The sequence below is a fragment of the Bombus terrestris genome, chromosome 8 (genome assembly GCF_910591885.1).
Source record: "Bombus terrestris chromosome 8, iyBomTerr1.2, whole genome shotgun sequence".
NCBI lineage: Eukaryota > Metazoa > Arthropoda > Insecta > Hymenoptera > Apidae > Bombus > Bombus terrestris.
In genome coordinates this window covers 8449381-8462501 of record NC_063276.1, presented here as the reverse complement: position 1 = coordinate 8462501, position 13121 = coordinate 8449381, and the positions used below count along the sequence as shown (strand labels likewise).

Sequence of the window (13121 nt, the reverse complement as noted above, 5' to 3'; positions counted from 1 at the left end):
ACACTTTCTCTTGTTCTAACTCTCACTGTGCATGGCACTCGCGGAAGGTACCGATACAATCAAGCACGTTCCATCGCGTCGACAGTGGTCTGGGAACTGCGTGATTTCCTGTTTCAATTTTATGCTAAGTTGAAACATTGAAAGCTTTTGTTCGATAAATGAAAGTGAAATTGGAATATAAAAAACAAGATATACAAATGAGGATAAAAATTCTAAAGACAAATTCAAGAATGAAATCTCAGCATTTTCCTATGGAGGATTGATGATGATGATGTATATTACAATCTAATTATGGTAATGTATTTTAGTATGGAAGAAACTTTATAAACATTACGAATGTATTTATGAAAGTTTAAGTTTAGTTACGGGTCTCTTCATCCGTAAATTAAAATAAGAAACCGCATTTTCACGAGGCTCGTTGTTAAGTTGAAAAATCATAACATAATCTAGAAAAGTTTCCTAACGAAGGAAATGACTTTCATCTTATTTCGACAAGACGAGGTTAAATTTAATTCAAACGAAGAAGAAATGGAAAAAAACAACGATAAGATACGAGAATGTGTATAGAATTTTGTGCAACGTTGCAGAAGTAATTTGACCTGTTGTTGCGTTAATCTTGTTATAAATTCTTAAATAACATTAATCTATTTTTGCAGTGACAGTGAAATTGCAACTGAATAGAAATTATTAAGTAATCCGATTTGAAATAATTTTGTGTAACGTGCATAAGTAATTTAACCTGTTGTTGCGTTAATCTTGTTATAAATTCTTAAATAACATTAATCCATTTTTTGCAGTGACAGTGAAATTACAACTGAATAGGAACTCTTAAGTAATCCGATCTGAAATACTGTAATTTCGATTAAAATATTGAAATTCAATTCGATTTTCGAGCTGTTGAGATTCGTTCGATAATGAACAAGTCTTCGAATTAAAGAAGTTTCGAAGAAATTAAGAGATTCCAAGAGGTTAAAATTCTATTACGATTTCTTAATGATTATATTTTTCAACGACAAAAAGAAGAACTCGCCAAATACATATCGCCAATCTGTGAGTTAGATAACGCTTACAAGAGTTTATGCCAACTATTTCGCAAGCTAGATAACTAGTTGATCGAACCAGTTTTGTTGTCATCGCTTTCTTCCTTTTATATATCTCGAATGGAAGATATTTCTACGAATAATTCTATTCAGGGAAAAATATTTCTTAAAATTTTGTGTCCAAAATGACATTAATGTCATCGAAATATTTAAAAAAAGAGCGATGAGTTTTATCTGTTTATATTTATATGTCTTTTATCGCTTGTCGAAAATATATGGAATATTTAGAAGTTCGATATCATCCAATTCCATGAATTTTGCCCCCGATTCATCAATTATCTATATTATATCATAATTCAACTGTAATATACATAATCTTTTCTTTTTAAACCAATCTACTTATTTCTGGACATTTCTTTTTTTTTTTCTTTTAATAAATAAGTTTTGAAATTTTAAAAAATAATTATCATTCTTTGAGATAAAAAAGATTGCGACATATGTGTTTATTCTTGCAATTCCCATATCGTGAACTTTTTCAGTAAAAGTTCAACGAAAAGATAGTTCTATCATTTTCTATATGAAAGGATAACAAATTTTCGTATAGAAAGGAATCTTTAAGAATGTTTTAAAACGAGCTACTTCCATTCAAAGGAAAACTGTTTTGAGACGTCCAATTTTTTAGCACATTCCCAACAAAAGAGTTTCTTAACAGAAGAAAGTGACTTAAGTTCTAACGAAGATGTGCTATCTTCTTTCTTCTGAAATTTCCTGTTCCAAAGGAACCGTTTTTATGACAAAGAAGAGTCGTTGTTTCTTCCCTTCTGAGACTCACAGAAGACCCCGAGAAACTTTGGTTAACGCGAGCGTGTCATTTATCTCCTAATTCGTCGTCTCGAAAAAAGCCATTTTAAAGATAAAGGAGAATACTTGTCGTTCATTTTTGTTTCATCGATGCTTCATATTTCTCTCCGATAAAATTATATCACTATTTTACAGACAGTTATTTATATGAAATAATAATCTAGAAATATAGAAAATTATAAATTTACTCTACGAGCTTTCTCATTTCATCTCAAATGTATATATATGTTCGCATTTGCTCCTCTTTATTTAAAAAATGGGTTTACCTGGTTTTTGTTTTGTTATCTATCTTCACCAGAATTTAGTTCTTATGATTCGCGCATAAGCACATGGACGATAAAAAATGTTAATCTTTGATTAAAATATTGCGTTGTAAAGATCAAATAATATATCACAGTATGTAAGCGACAAAAATGTGAAAAAGTTGACTATGAGAGAGTTCATAGAGAAAATTACTTTTAAAAAAGTTCCAGTTATATCCCGAAACTACAACTTTCTCTTTCTAATTTAGCTACTTTCGAGGAAATCCTAACGCCTCCATTGCTAATCCTATTTTCGATTGTTCAGTCTCAATGATACATTATTACAACATCAAAACATTAACTTTCTAACACAACTCAATACAGTAGACTTCTAACTTGTTTAAATTCCATTTATACAAGCTGTGTCCTTTACATTCATACATCTAATTTTCTAACTAACACATTCTGAGATTCCAACGGTATGGAAAATATACAAATATTACTATGGTTTTATATTACTGTACATTTTTCACTATACATATTTTGTATTATTATAATTTTACATATTTTTTATTATATTATATAATTAACTCGTAAGTATAACGTTTAAAAGATACCTCAGAAAAATAGAACAAAAATAAAGATTTAAACAACTGAGAGTCAATGAAATACAGGAATTACTATAGAGAATGATGAATCCAATAAAGACAATTTTCATTCCCTTAATTAACAGTAACGTGGGCAGCCGAGTATCCGAACACTCGTATTTCTTTTCACAATTTAGAAATTTTCTAATGAAAATATGACGAAGCTGTTCCGGATCTGCGTTCTTTACATCATGCTCTCACGCGAAAATTTATGCAAAAATATGCATGAAATATTCAAGTTTGAAAATTATACGCTTCTTGGATAAACCGGAGAATTTGGTTGCCTACAGTAAGCATTGAAGATAAGCTTATAAGTGGTACTTACATGCTGATTCGGTAACCACGAACAGAAATAAGAGGCAAACGAGGGCTGCTCTCGTAAGTCGAGGTGGATGTCCCATGATCGTTGTCTCTAGTAGGCAGAAAGTTTCGCACTGTCGCACAATGTATATCAGCCTGGGGCACGAGAGATGTGACCACGGGAGAAACACCACGAAAGCATGGATGCTTTTCTTCGTCCGTGCTTTTATGCTCTTGCGGCCCCCCTCTCACTCTTTACCACTTGACCAAGCTGCTGGACATTGGCATACGGTTCGTATGTGCTCTGTTCGTCACGCTGACACTGAGATAACGAGACCCCGTGGTAGGTCGCACCAAGTGGCTTACACACGCTGCAACATGTTGCGATCCATCGGCTTTGAGGTTTCGTTAAAACACTTCGGTTCTGACTTTCCACTAGTATTCACTTACTGAGATACACTCCCATTGGGACATTATTTTAAACTTTTGCGCCTCGTTTGGTTTTCCCTTACAGTGTTTCGGTTTCTTCCTCTCTCGAAAAAAAAAAGAAAAAATTATTACACGGTGAAAGAGAACAGAATTTTGATGTTTCTTTGGTACCTTTGCTCTTTTTTTTATTATTATTATTATTATTTAATTTGTACTTTACAATTTGTCCAACTGGACATTCGGAAAATTGATACCTTTGTATCCTCTTTTTTTTCCAAAGTAACAAATAACCTTGAGTTTATTCTGATATTTGCTACGACAAGTTTATTTGTAATTTACGTAGACGAATTGACTTTACATATCTCAGATCAAGCAAGATGTAGACACGTTTTATGAATATGTGCGTTATACATGAAACATTCTCAAATTCCATTGTTCTCCCTGACATTCGATTGTTACGATTGAAAATCATGGTACTGGTTTTGAAAAATTTCTGAAAATATACATAGATCTTGTAAGATATTTGAGGTAACTATTTATTTCGTAGAGATCATGAAAAAGTTTTAACAGTCGATTATCTATTGTAAATAAAAAAATGATAACACGTAACGAACTTTACTGAATATTACAGCTTACTAATACAGGGTGTCCAAGCAATTATGATACAATCATCAGAAAGTACATAGTGAAATCTACATGAATAAGTCAAAAATATAGAATAAAATTTTTTCATGTAACGTTTCTTTTTCGAGAAAAACGAATTTGAAAATTTGTCACTTTGTTAGTGTACTATGATTGCTGGGATAGCCTGTATCAATAGGCCCCGATATTCAGTAAAATTATCGTTAACACTTGTTACATATTCCGTATACTAACCGTATACTAACTTTTACTGTATCTTGCAATTTCTATATTTTTTCAGTTTCAAATTTTCAAATTGGTTTCAAATTTTGCCAATATAATCGTTTAAAATTATTTTATATAGCAAGCACGATATACACATAAAAGAGAATTTTCTACCATAAGTGTTCAAATATTTTCGCGGCATATTATATTTCAACGTGCGTAGGTCGCTTAAAGAAACACCTACATAATTCTGAATGAATGAATAAACTGAATAGACAAAACAGATAAAACGAATCACTCGATTGATGTCTAATGTCTAAACATCTAAGCAATTTACCTGACACTACACACGTCGACAATCAAGTCGAGAATATCCTTTGTGCCTTTCGAACAGCTGATCATACTGTCTTCGTCATATGTCTTGTCGTACTTGCTATTCGTCACCCGTTTGTTATTCTCTTGTGCACTGTTCGAATGAATGGACGAAGTCTTAGGTGTTTTTATTGGCAACGAAGGAGATCGGGGAATGATCGTAATGGGTGATTTAGGTGGCTTTGGTAGACGGTTTTGGGGTGCAGGTGTTCCGTGGGATGGAATTTTATGGCGGATCGGGGTAGAGGAAGTAGATTGCCTGGTCGTTTCAGGCGGAATAAATTTTGTTATTTCGGAGTAGAAAATTACTGGAGAATCATTGGTGGATTATTTGATTAATTATACCGGAGAATTATTAGAAAATGATTGAAAAATTAGGAATGTTTAACGTAAGAAGTATTTAAATATTAAAATGTATTGTAATTTCTATTTGGGTAAAATTGTTAATACACCAGATAATGTTTTTCGCTTCCAATTTTATGAAAATTATTTCAATATTTAAGGTAAAAGCACTGTTGGGTCGAATGAAAATAGTTAACATTGGAAAAAGCGACTAAACTGCATAATTAGCACTGCTTCTTTTGTTATTCATCGTACTGTATCGATGTAATTTGTCTGGAAAAATTAAAAACACTCTGTATATTATTCGGGATACTGTGGGTCGCTATAGTTCATTTGTAGCAATGGTTATTTGCTTTGTAACGCAACGATATAGTTTATTATTCAAGTAATTGCAAAGTATTGTTAACTGGAATCTTTATGAGAATTAATTGAGTACTTTATCGAGTCATTTTTTTCTTTTGTAACGTTACAAAGGGCTGGTTAGATCCTTTAGCAGATCCTTTAGAAATGGTACTTGATTGTGACTATCACGATAACGTTATTTCATAGAATTTAATGAATGACTCGATTCCAAACAAAAAGATAAACGATAGTTCCGACCTGCGCTAATCTTGTTTGCTATGAGTACTGACTTGTGTTCCGATAAGATTGATTTTCCCAATGGTCGTCCAAAATCATTGAAACATTTACTTTCAGATAAAACGTGCACACGAACATTCAGCTTTTATCTTTATTTACATTTTAATTTAATTTACGTTATAATGGAATAGAATGTTCTTGTACAAGATTATACAATTTGCATTGATCAATACGGGCTATGATATATTTTTTAAATCTACGAAAATTATTGTATGCGAATAATAGATCTATATTTTAATTAATTTATACGGCAGCAAAATAGAATATTTTTATACGATATTGTAATATAATTCTATTAATAGTCTCAAGAAAAATTAACTTGTGATTTAATACAGGGTATCAGACATTCCTCGAATTTGTGGAAAATAGCTTTTATAAATTTTGAAGAGTCACTCATTATCTCTATTATTCAATTCGTTTCAACTAATTTACATCGCAACACGATAGAATATTCCTATGTATTATTACGATAAAATCTGGCGATGATGAGAGACGTCACGCACTGAGACATGTCACAAAATAAATGAAGTAATAAAATTTCTGACTCCTCTATACATGAAAGATAACTCGCAGCTTCGTTGAAAGGAACGTGAAGGGCATCCTTAGAATCAAAAGAAATGAAAATTAATTCGTAGAGACGCGGCCAGTATCGCCAAGTGTATTTTACGCGAGCTTTTAGACCTAAACGAGACTAAATTCATCGTCGTTTCACCTACCGCTACCTTGAAATTGTACGCAGACGTAATTATTTCTTTTCAAACCGACATTTAAAAAAAGGACGAAAAAATGAGAGAAAAAAGAGGAAAAAAGCCAAAGTTGAATAGCAGCTTTGATAAATTAATTAAAGTCAAATTACACGGAAAGCTCAACGAAATTTTTCTTAGTCGGAGAAAGTTAAACTTACATTTTTATCTCGTTCCTCGATGCATTCAAATTACATCGAGACGAGTGAACGTCTTTCTCTTGGAAAAGATAAAAAAGAAGACAAGAAAGAAAAAGGAAGGAAAGACAAAACCTGGTGAAAAGGTACATAATGTTAAATGCAGCCTTTTGTAAATTAATTAAAGTTGAATTAATGCAAAAAGTTCGCCTTTAACCGGATCTTTTTTAGCTGAAGATTAACGTCGTTCTTTCGACGATTCTCCGGCTTCTCCAGCTCGGTACAATGCAATTACGCTCGAAACAGTGAAACTCGCTAGAAAATTGTTCTGTACCTCTATCTCGTTTGGCGTCCATGTCATCCACGTCGCAGTGTTTCGGTTCTCTTCCAAAAAAAAAAAAAAAAAAAAGAAAGAGAAAATCGACTAAATAATATGAATTATACATGAATAAAGTAATAAAAGAAAAAGTCCAAGGTTCTTTTGATATCTTTGTTTTTTCTTCCTATTCAATGTGACGAATAATCTAAATTTTGTTGTTCCTAAAATTGTGCGATAACAAGTTTATTTTTAATTTCCATAGACGAGTTGATTTTTAATATGTCAGGTTAAATAAAATTCAGTAAAAATCGAAATACATTAGGTACGGTGTTTTTTTTTGCAGAGATGTATTTATAAAGTCGTAATGGCTATTCACCATGTACATTGTTTTCTTACTAAATACATGTTTGCAGTATCTCGTAACGTCTATAAACATTTACAAATTTTATCAATATAATCGCTTTCTCAGGTTAATGGAATTATAAAATGTTTTATATAAACAATACGTTCAAACGTGAGTATTCTATCACTTTTATGAGCCACTATACATGTAATATTCTAATAATTAAATCTACGAAGTATGTACATGTCGTACAAAAAAGATCTCTACTATACTGTACGACATTGAATGTACAATTTGTTTGAAACGTTATATAAGCGAGTGACTCAGAAATACCTTGTACTACACGCGACCAAAATGAATCTAATCTTCCGATGACCCAAGATTTTTAATAATCATCAGCCTGAATATCGAAATTACGCGTCCAGAGTTTCCACTTATTTTTATTAATCTTGACGTTTATGAAATAATGTTTCTGTGGAATTTTAATATAAATTTGATATAAATGTATATTCATCGTACAGTAGATTTCAACACGTATATCAAATTCTTCGAAAATTCATATCTGAAAATTCTCTACTTGTCTATGTTCATTTTAATGGGAAAACAAGATTACTCGTAGCAAACTCGTCGAGAATTGAATGCATGAAGTTTCAATACGTAAACACGTCGACAGATAATTGGACGAGACAACGATACAAGACAGATTTGAATGGAAAATTGTCAGTAAACGAATTAATCATCGGTTTATAGTAACAACGACGACATTGTGGAAAGTAACACGGACTTTAACTAGCAAACGCATCGTGATAACGCCATGTTTTCCAACTACCAGCTCTACAATATGGTGAAGAAAAGTTTTTAATTTTAGTCGATTAAAAAGATCGTCTTTAAAGTAAATAAACTTTAAATGCACAAAGTGCCTGGTCATATGTGCAATTTGAAGGAATTGAAGTTTTCGAACTCGATTTCCTAAAATATAAAATCTCCAACGTAATTTCATTATTCTTCATTTTTCTCTTATTTTGAGCCACAGGATCTCCTTGGTTTCACCTGCACCACGAAATCGCTGCCACTGTAGTTGACATGATTTGTTAACATGATCAAAATGTTTGAAATGATTAGATTTAGTAAAGCGTAAGAGGACAAATTGGAGCGATGTCACCCCAATTTCAATCTATTCAAAAATGTCACTGCGCACAATCCGTGCATGAGTTTGTCGGTCGACGCGTCATTAACATATCCCGGCTATCGGATGGGGCTCTCTACACTTAACGTTGCTCTCTGGTATCGTCGGTATCTAGAATATTGTTTTGATAATGCGCGTTTCGTATGTTTGCCGAGGGTTTGTTACAACGAAGCTCCTGTTGAATTAGCATCAACGCTGGTGGAACATATTTGCGAATCAAGAATGGTTGCCACATGATGTAATACGAATTGAAAATCGAAAACGAATTAAATAAGAAAGCAAAGCATCGAAATACGGAGAAATTGAAACGGTGAGCGATGTGAATGGTGAAAAGATAAAACACCATCTTTCGTAACGATATCTGCACTCCATCCCGCGCGGCTTGACAGATAAAGGTAAATTATATTATTAGGTTGTCCGAAAAGTTTCTTTCGTTTTATAAGGAAATAACAGACGCACAACGTTTTTTGTTTTATATTATTTTGTCGAATTACGTACGATCCATTTTGTTCTGTTGAGATAAACACCGCGACATTTCACAGATTTGGTTTCACGTTTGTATAAAGACACACTGTTGTAAAAAATACGTTTGCGGAAGAAAGATACTTTTCGGACAACCTAATATATAGATCTCATAACAACTGAAATGTCGTATCCATAATACCATTTCGAGAAATTTTGTCATTTCCTTTATGGCTTCTTCGTTTTTGCATATTCAAATTTTTCTAAATATCCGCAGCGTATTCGTCAAGAAACCTTACCTTAAATATTTCTAACATATCGTTTAACTTGAAAGTAATAAAGAAAAACCTTTTATATTTTGAAGTATGCGTCGAGTACATGTAAAAGGCTCCCCGAAAAGAATTATTTTCCGAAAACACGCCTATGATTTTGATTTAGAAACTTGTAACCTCATTTAGCGTGTTACGTGAAAATCGAACTCGAATAGAATTAACATGCGACCAACTTTGTTATTAATAAGCCGCGTGTAACTAGCTTAGAAGTGATAACACCGTGACCGTTGCTCCATTCAGAAAACTGGAAAAATGCCATTCGAGTCGAGAGTCCATTCTGGTTCGGAGTTCTTCTTCATCTCGGGAACTTTATTAAACTTCCATAGAAAATGAGTTTCTTTTCGATAGAGCGTTACATAGCCAGGACTATGGAAGGTTTAAAAAAGGTGAATGATAATTATTTATAGATAATTAGAAAAAGTCATATATACGATAACAAGTCAGCCGACCTATCTTCGTTTCTATTTCACTCACTCTTTCTGTTTCTTATTCTGAACTTAATGAAACGAAACAGCTGACAACAAGATTAAAAACTCGAACAAGAACATTTAGCAGATTTTGGGATTTTTAAGTTACACTGTTTCATAACTTTCAAACATCCAGTGTATTTCTTGTGTTCAACGTTACACTGCTTGCTCACGAAATATCTGCAACCTGCATGTAGTAAAATGATCGACTGCTATACTAGAACTCTACTGTTAATTCGACTGTGACCAAAATGTGCTATGGATCCTTGTTAGATTTCCATTCAGCTTGTTGAAAGCACACGGTAATTAAAATCCGATAGGCGATATCTATCGTCGCTTCTCAAATTTGAAATTCGGATAAATAACATTTCATACGCAGCAACTCGATTAAAATACAATCTTGCTAAAGATAAGCGAATTTTTGAATATTTTTATCGTAGACGACAACGATCGATCTCGAATAACAATCATTCCGGTGGATCTTTATTCGTCGATGAGAATTATTCAATTTTCGTTCGTCGATCGATCCTCGATGATCCTTCAATGACCCTTCCGTTCGGGGACACCGCGTATATTTTCCTCTTTGTGGATTTCCATCCACGAACAGGTTGTTCCGTGATCAAAGGAACGCGTGGACATATCGTTGAAAATCGTGTTGCGTATCCTGTGTGCTACCGCGTTTTTGAGGGGACACCAAACAAACAGCAACACCAGCTCCTTTGTACCTTTTGATTACACGCCGGTGAACGCGCGTAACCGATGTACACGGTGCATGGAATGTGATTATTTGGTTATCCTTGCATCGAGCTAAAAAGAGAGTATGAAAATGGAGAACGATGGCACACTATTAAAGTCACGGGTATCAGATTATTTCTTGGCGAACGACATGCATTCCACTTTAGGAAATTTTTCGAATAAAAAGTAAAGTTATAGTTATAACTAAGATATTGAACTAAAACGATAGAAACGCGGGAGCAACAAATCAAATAAAAGTTACATGGAGAGATACGGATTACAATAACTAGAAAATTATTTTTACTATTTTTTGAGTGAGATATCTTTGCTAATTTTGTTCAACCTGCTTAAATCAAGGATGAAGCTATGAAATAACGCGTAAAATATACGTAAAAGAAACGATCATTGCATAGTAAAAAATTTGAGAATCTAAAAAGTTCAGATTTTCAATGTGTCTTTCTTTAATTTAGGCGATACATATCCGTATATGTAAATATTCTACTTATTTCAATTTTGTTCTTTTCGAACACTTTCTTTATATTCGTTTTATTTATTTTAATCATTTTAAACATCATAATTTTATTATGCGCAAGTAGGTTAAATTGTATATTAAGTAGTTTATATTCCTATAAAATGATAGAAAATTATCTTTATCAATTTGATGTTTACTATGAGCGTTAAAAATTTTAGATTGTAATATTTTAACATTTTGCATATTTCGTCGTTTTCTATGTTTATATCATGTATCGATATAATTCCTTCATGTTTTTTTCTACACAATTCATTTCGTAGTTTTCAATTTATCTTCTGGACTTTTGTCGTTTCTAATCCGAGATTCTGTATTGGGTTTGAATTTCCTTTTCCTGATTCTCGATATTCCTCTTTTCATGGAAGCATGGTATCAACGGTTATCGGGAAGAATGCTAATCGCTTACGACAGTATCAATTCTGTCAATTTTTGCTCAACTGTTTCCGCGCTCTTTTTTCCCTCGTCGTTGTGCGTTATCTACGTAGCAAATTCTTTTATAATAAAGATGTAATAAAAAGGTCAAGTAACGTTTGATAGCCTTGTTATGCTACCATTAGATTATGTAATGAACGCATACTAAATTTAAACGGGCTTCTCATTCACGTCCTCTGAAAAATGGCTACTTTGAATATTTACAATACAGCATTAAGACACTATAATATAGTATCAAAACAGTTAAAAGGATAAAGAAAAATTTGCAAAAATATCTTGAAAAATTACACATTCTATTAAAATTTTAATATAGTTGACTATATTTCTTACTGAGCTTGAAACTTTCGATTTTCTGTTTAGAACACTCTATATCTAGATCGATAAAATATAGAATGTTCTACATCGTTTTCTTATCACGTTTACGATAATCTGATAAAATCAAAGTAATTAAAATTATCCTATCCCATGATTAAACTAAATAACTATAATTAAAAGTATGCTAAGTATTGAAACTGTCTTTAAAGTATTATATCGATGTATGTTGTATATATACGTATATTGATTTCGTAGGTACGACCCTCTTTCCAAGGACGAAAAGCAGGAAAATAGAGTTATCTATCTAATTAAGTAAAATTGAACTACGTCAAATGGGTTAAGTAGTTAATAATCATCTTTAAAAATACTTTCTTTCTTCGCAGTGAATTTAATATTACCTTTTCTAAATAAACCATATAATTTTTTTCCGTTATATTTCGGCGAATTATTATTTTTTTTTTTTTTTAGTTTTATTCAATGAATATTATGTTTGTCTGATAAAACGAAGAATGATAGATATACGAATACGAACGATAGAATAGACAAATGTAGAAAATTAAATTAGCTTTGATCTGCATTCCTATCATAGATTGCGAATATCAGAAATAATCTAAATTTTTAAACAATACACATACATGTACACCTACTTACAATATATTCAACGTAATCACTCTCATTTTACGTCATGTTTTTGAAACGTTAGAAGACCGAGGAAAAATTAGACAAAGTGACGCGGTGTCGAATGACGCTGATATTTTTCCGGAAGAGGAGGACCAGTTACTAATTTAAACTCGTAGCCTTTGTAAACGAAACTATCTACTTTTCTATATACTAATCGATAGTATTTTTCTATTTTCTCTATAAAAAGTGCACTACGTCCAAATATGAAAGAGATTGAATACGAAGCAAGCAAATTTTCAAATTCGTTTCTCCCGAGAGCGAAGTCACAAACGAAAAAAGTTTACTCTGTATTTTCAACTCCACCTTGTTCGTAGCATAAACACCGAGACACTATGAATAATAAATAATACTAAGACGTAATGTCGAAAGATTTCTCTTATTACTTCTAGTTTCTTATTAATTCCTTTTTATGGAAATGTTCTCCCTCAAGCTTTATTTCCTCGTGAATTGTATTCCTATCTTCGATCGACAATTAAACTTGAGAAATTCAGATAACAGAATCGAGGATTTTTCTAATAGCCAATAGCGAACAATGGTCGCGTTGTCCCAGAATCTGTCGAAGAAGGAAAGTGCCGATGCGATTTTTATTGTGCATCTCAATTACGCTCTGATATCATATTCTGATGCATCGTCGTATCTTTCGCCCAGAGATTAACGAATAAAAAACAAGTCCATGTGAACTGGGAGAAATGTCGCATTTGTACGAAATGTTATTCGTTTGT

The 13121-nt window shown here is 32.5% G+C and overlaps 2 protein-coding genes across 9 annotated transcripts in view; one reads left to right on the top strand and one right to left on the bottom strand.

The window, feature by feature from the left end:
• Window positions 1-3301, bottom strand: part of LOC100647222 (apolipophorins) — a 46300-nt gene extending 42999 nt beyond the window's left edge. The window contains exon 1 of the mRNA XM_003397272.4: window positions 3116-3301. Within this exon, the coding sequence (XP_003397320.2) occupies window positions 3116-3191 (76 nt within the window). The 5' untranslated portion in view covers window positions 3192-3301. The remainder of the gene's footprint in view (window positions 1-3115) is intronic.
• Window positions 3302-8486: 5185 nt separating this feature from the next.
• LOC100647103 overlaps window positions 8487-13121 on the top strand; it is a 76316-nt gene continuing 71681 nt past the window's right edge. For 4 of the 8 annotated variants that reach the window (XR_007225023.1, XR_007225022.1, XR_007225021.1 and 1 more), the window contains exon 1: window positions 8490-8841. The gene's annotated coding sequence lies outside the window, so the exon portion shown is untranslated. Of the gene's footprint in view, window positions 8842-13121 lie in introns of all 8 variants that reach the window. The other 4 variants (XM_012311303.3, XM_048408283.1, XM_020864220.2 and 1 more) reach the window with 3 other exon arrangements.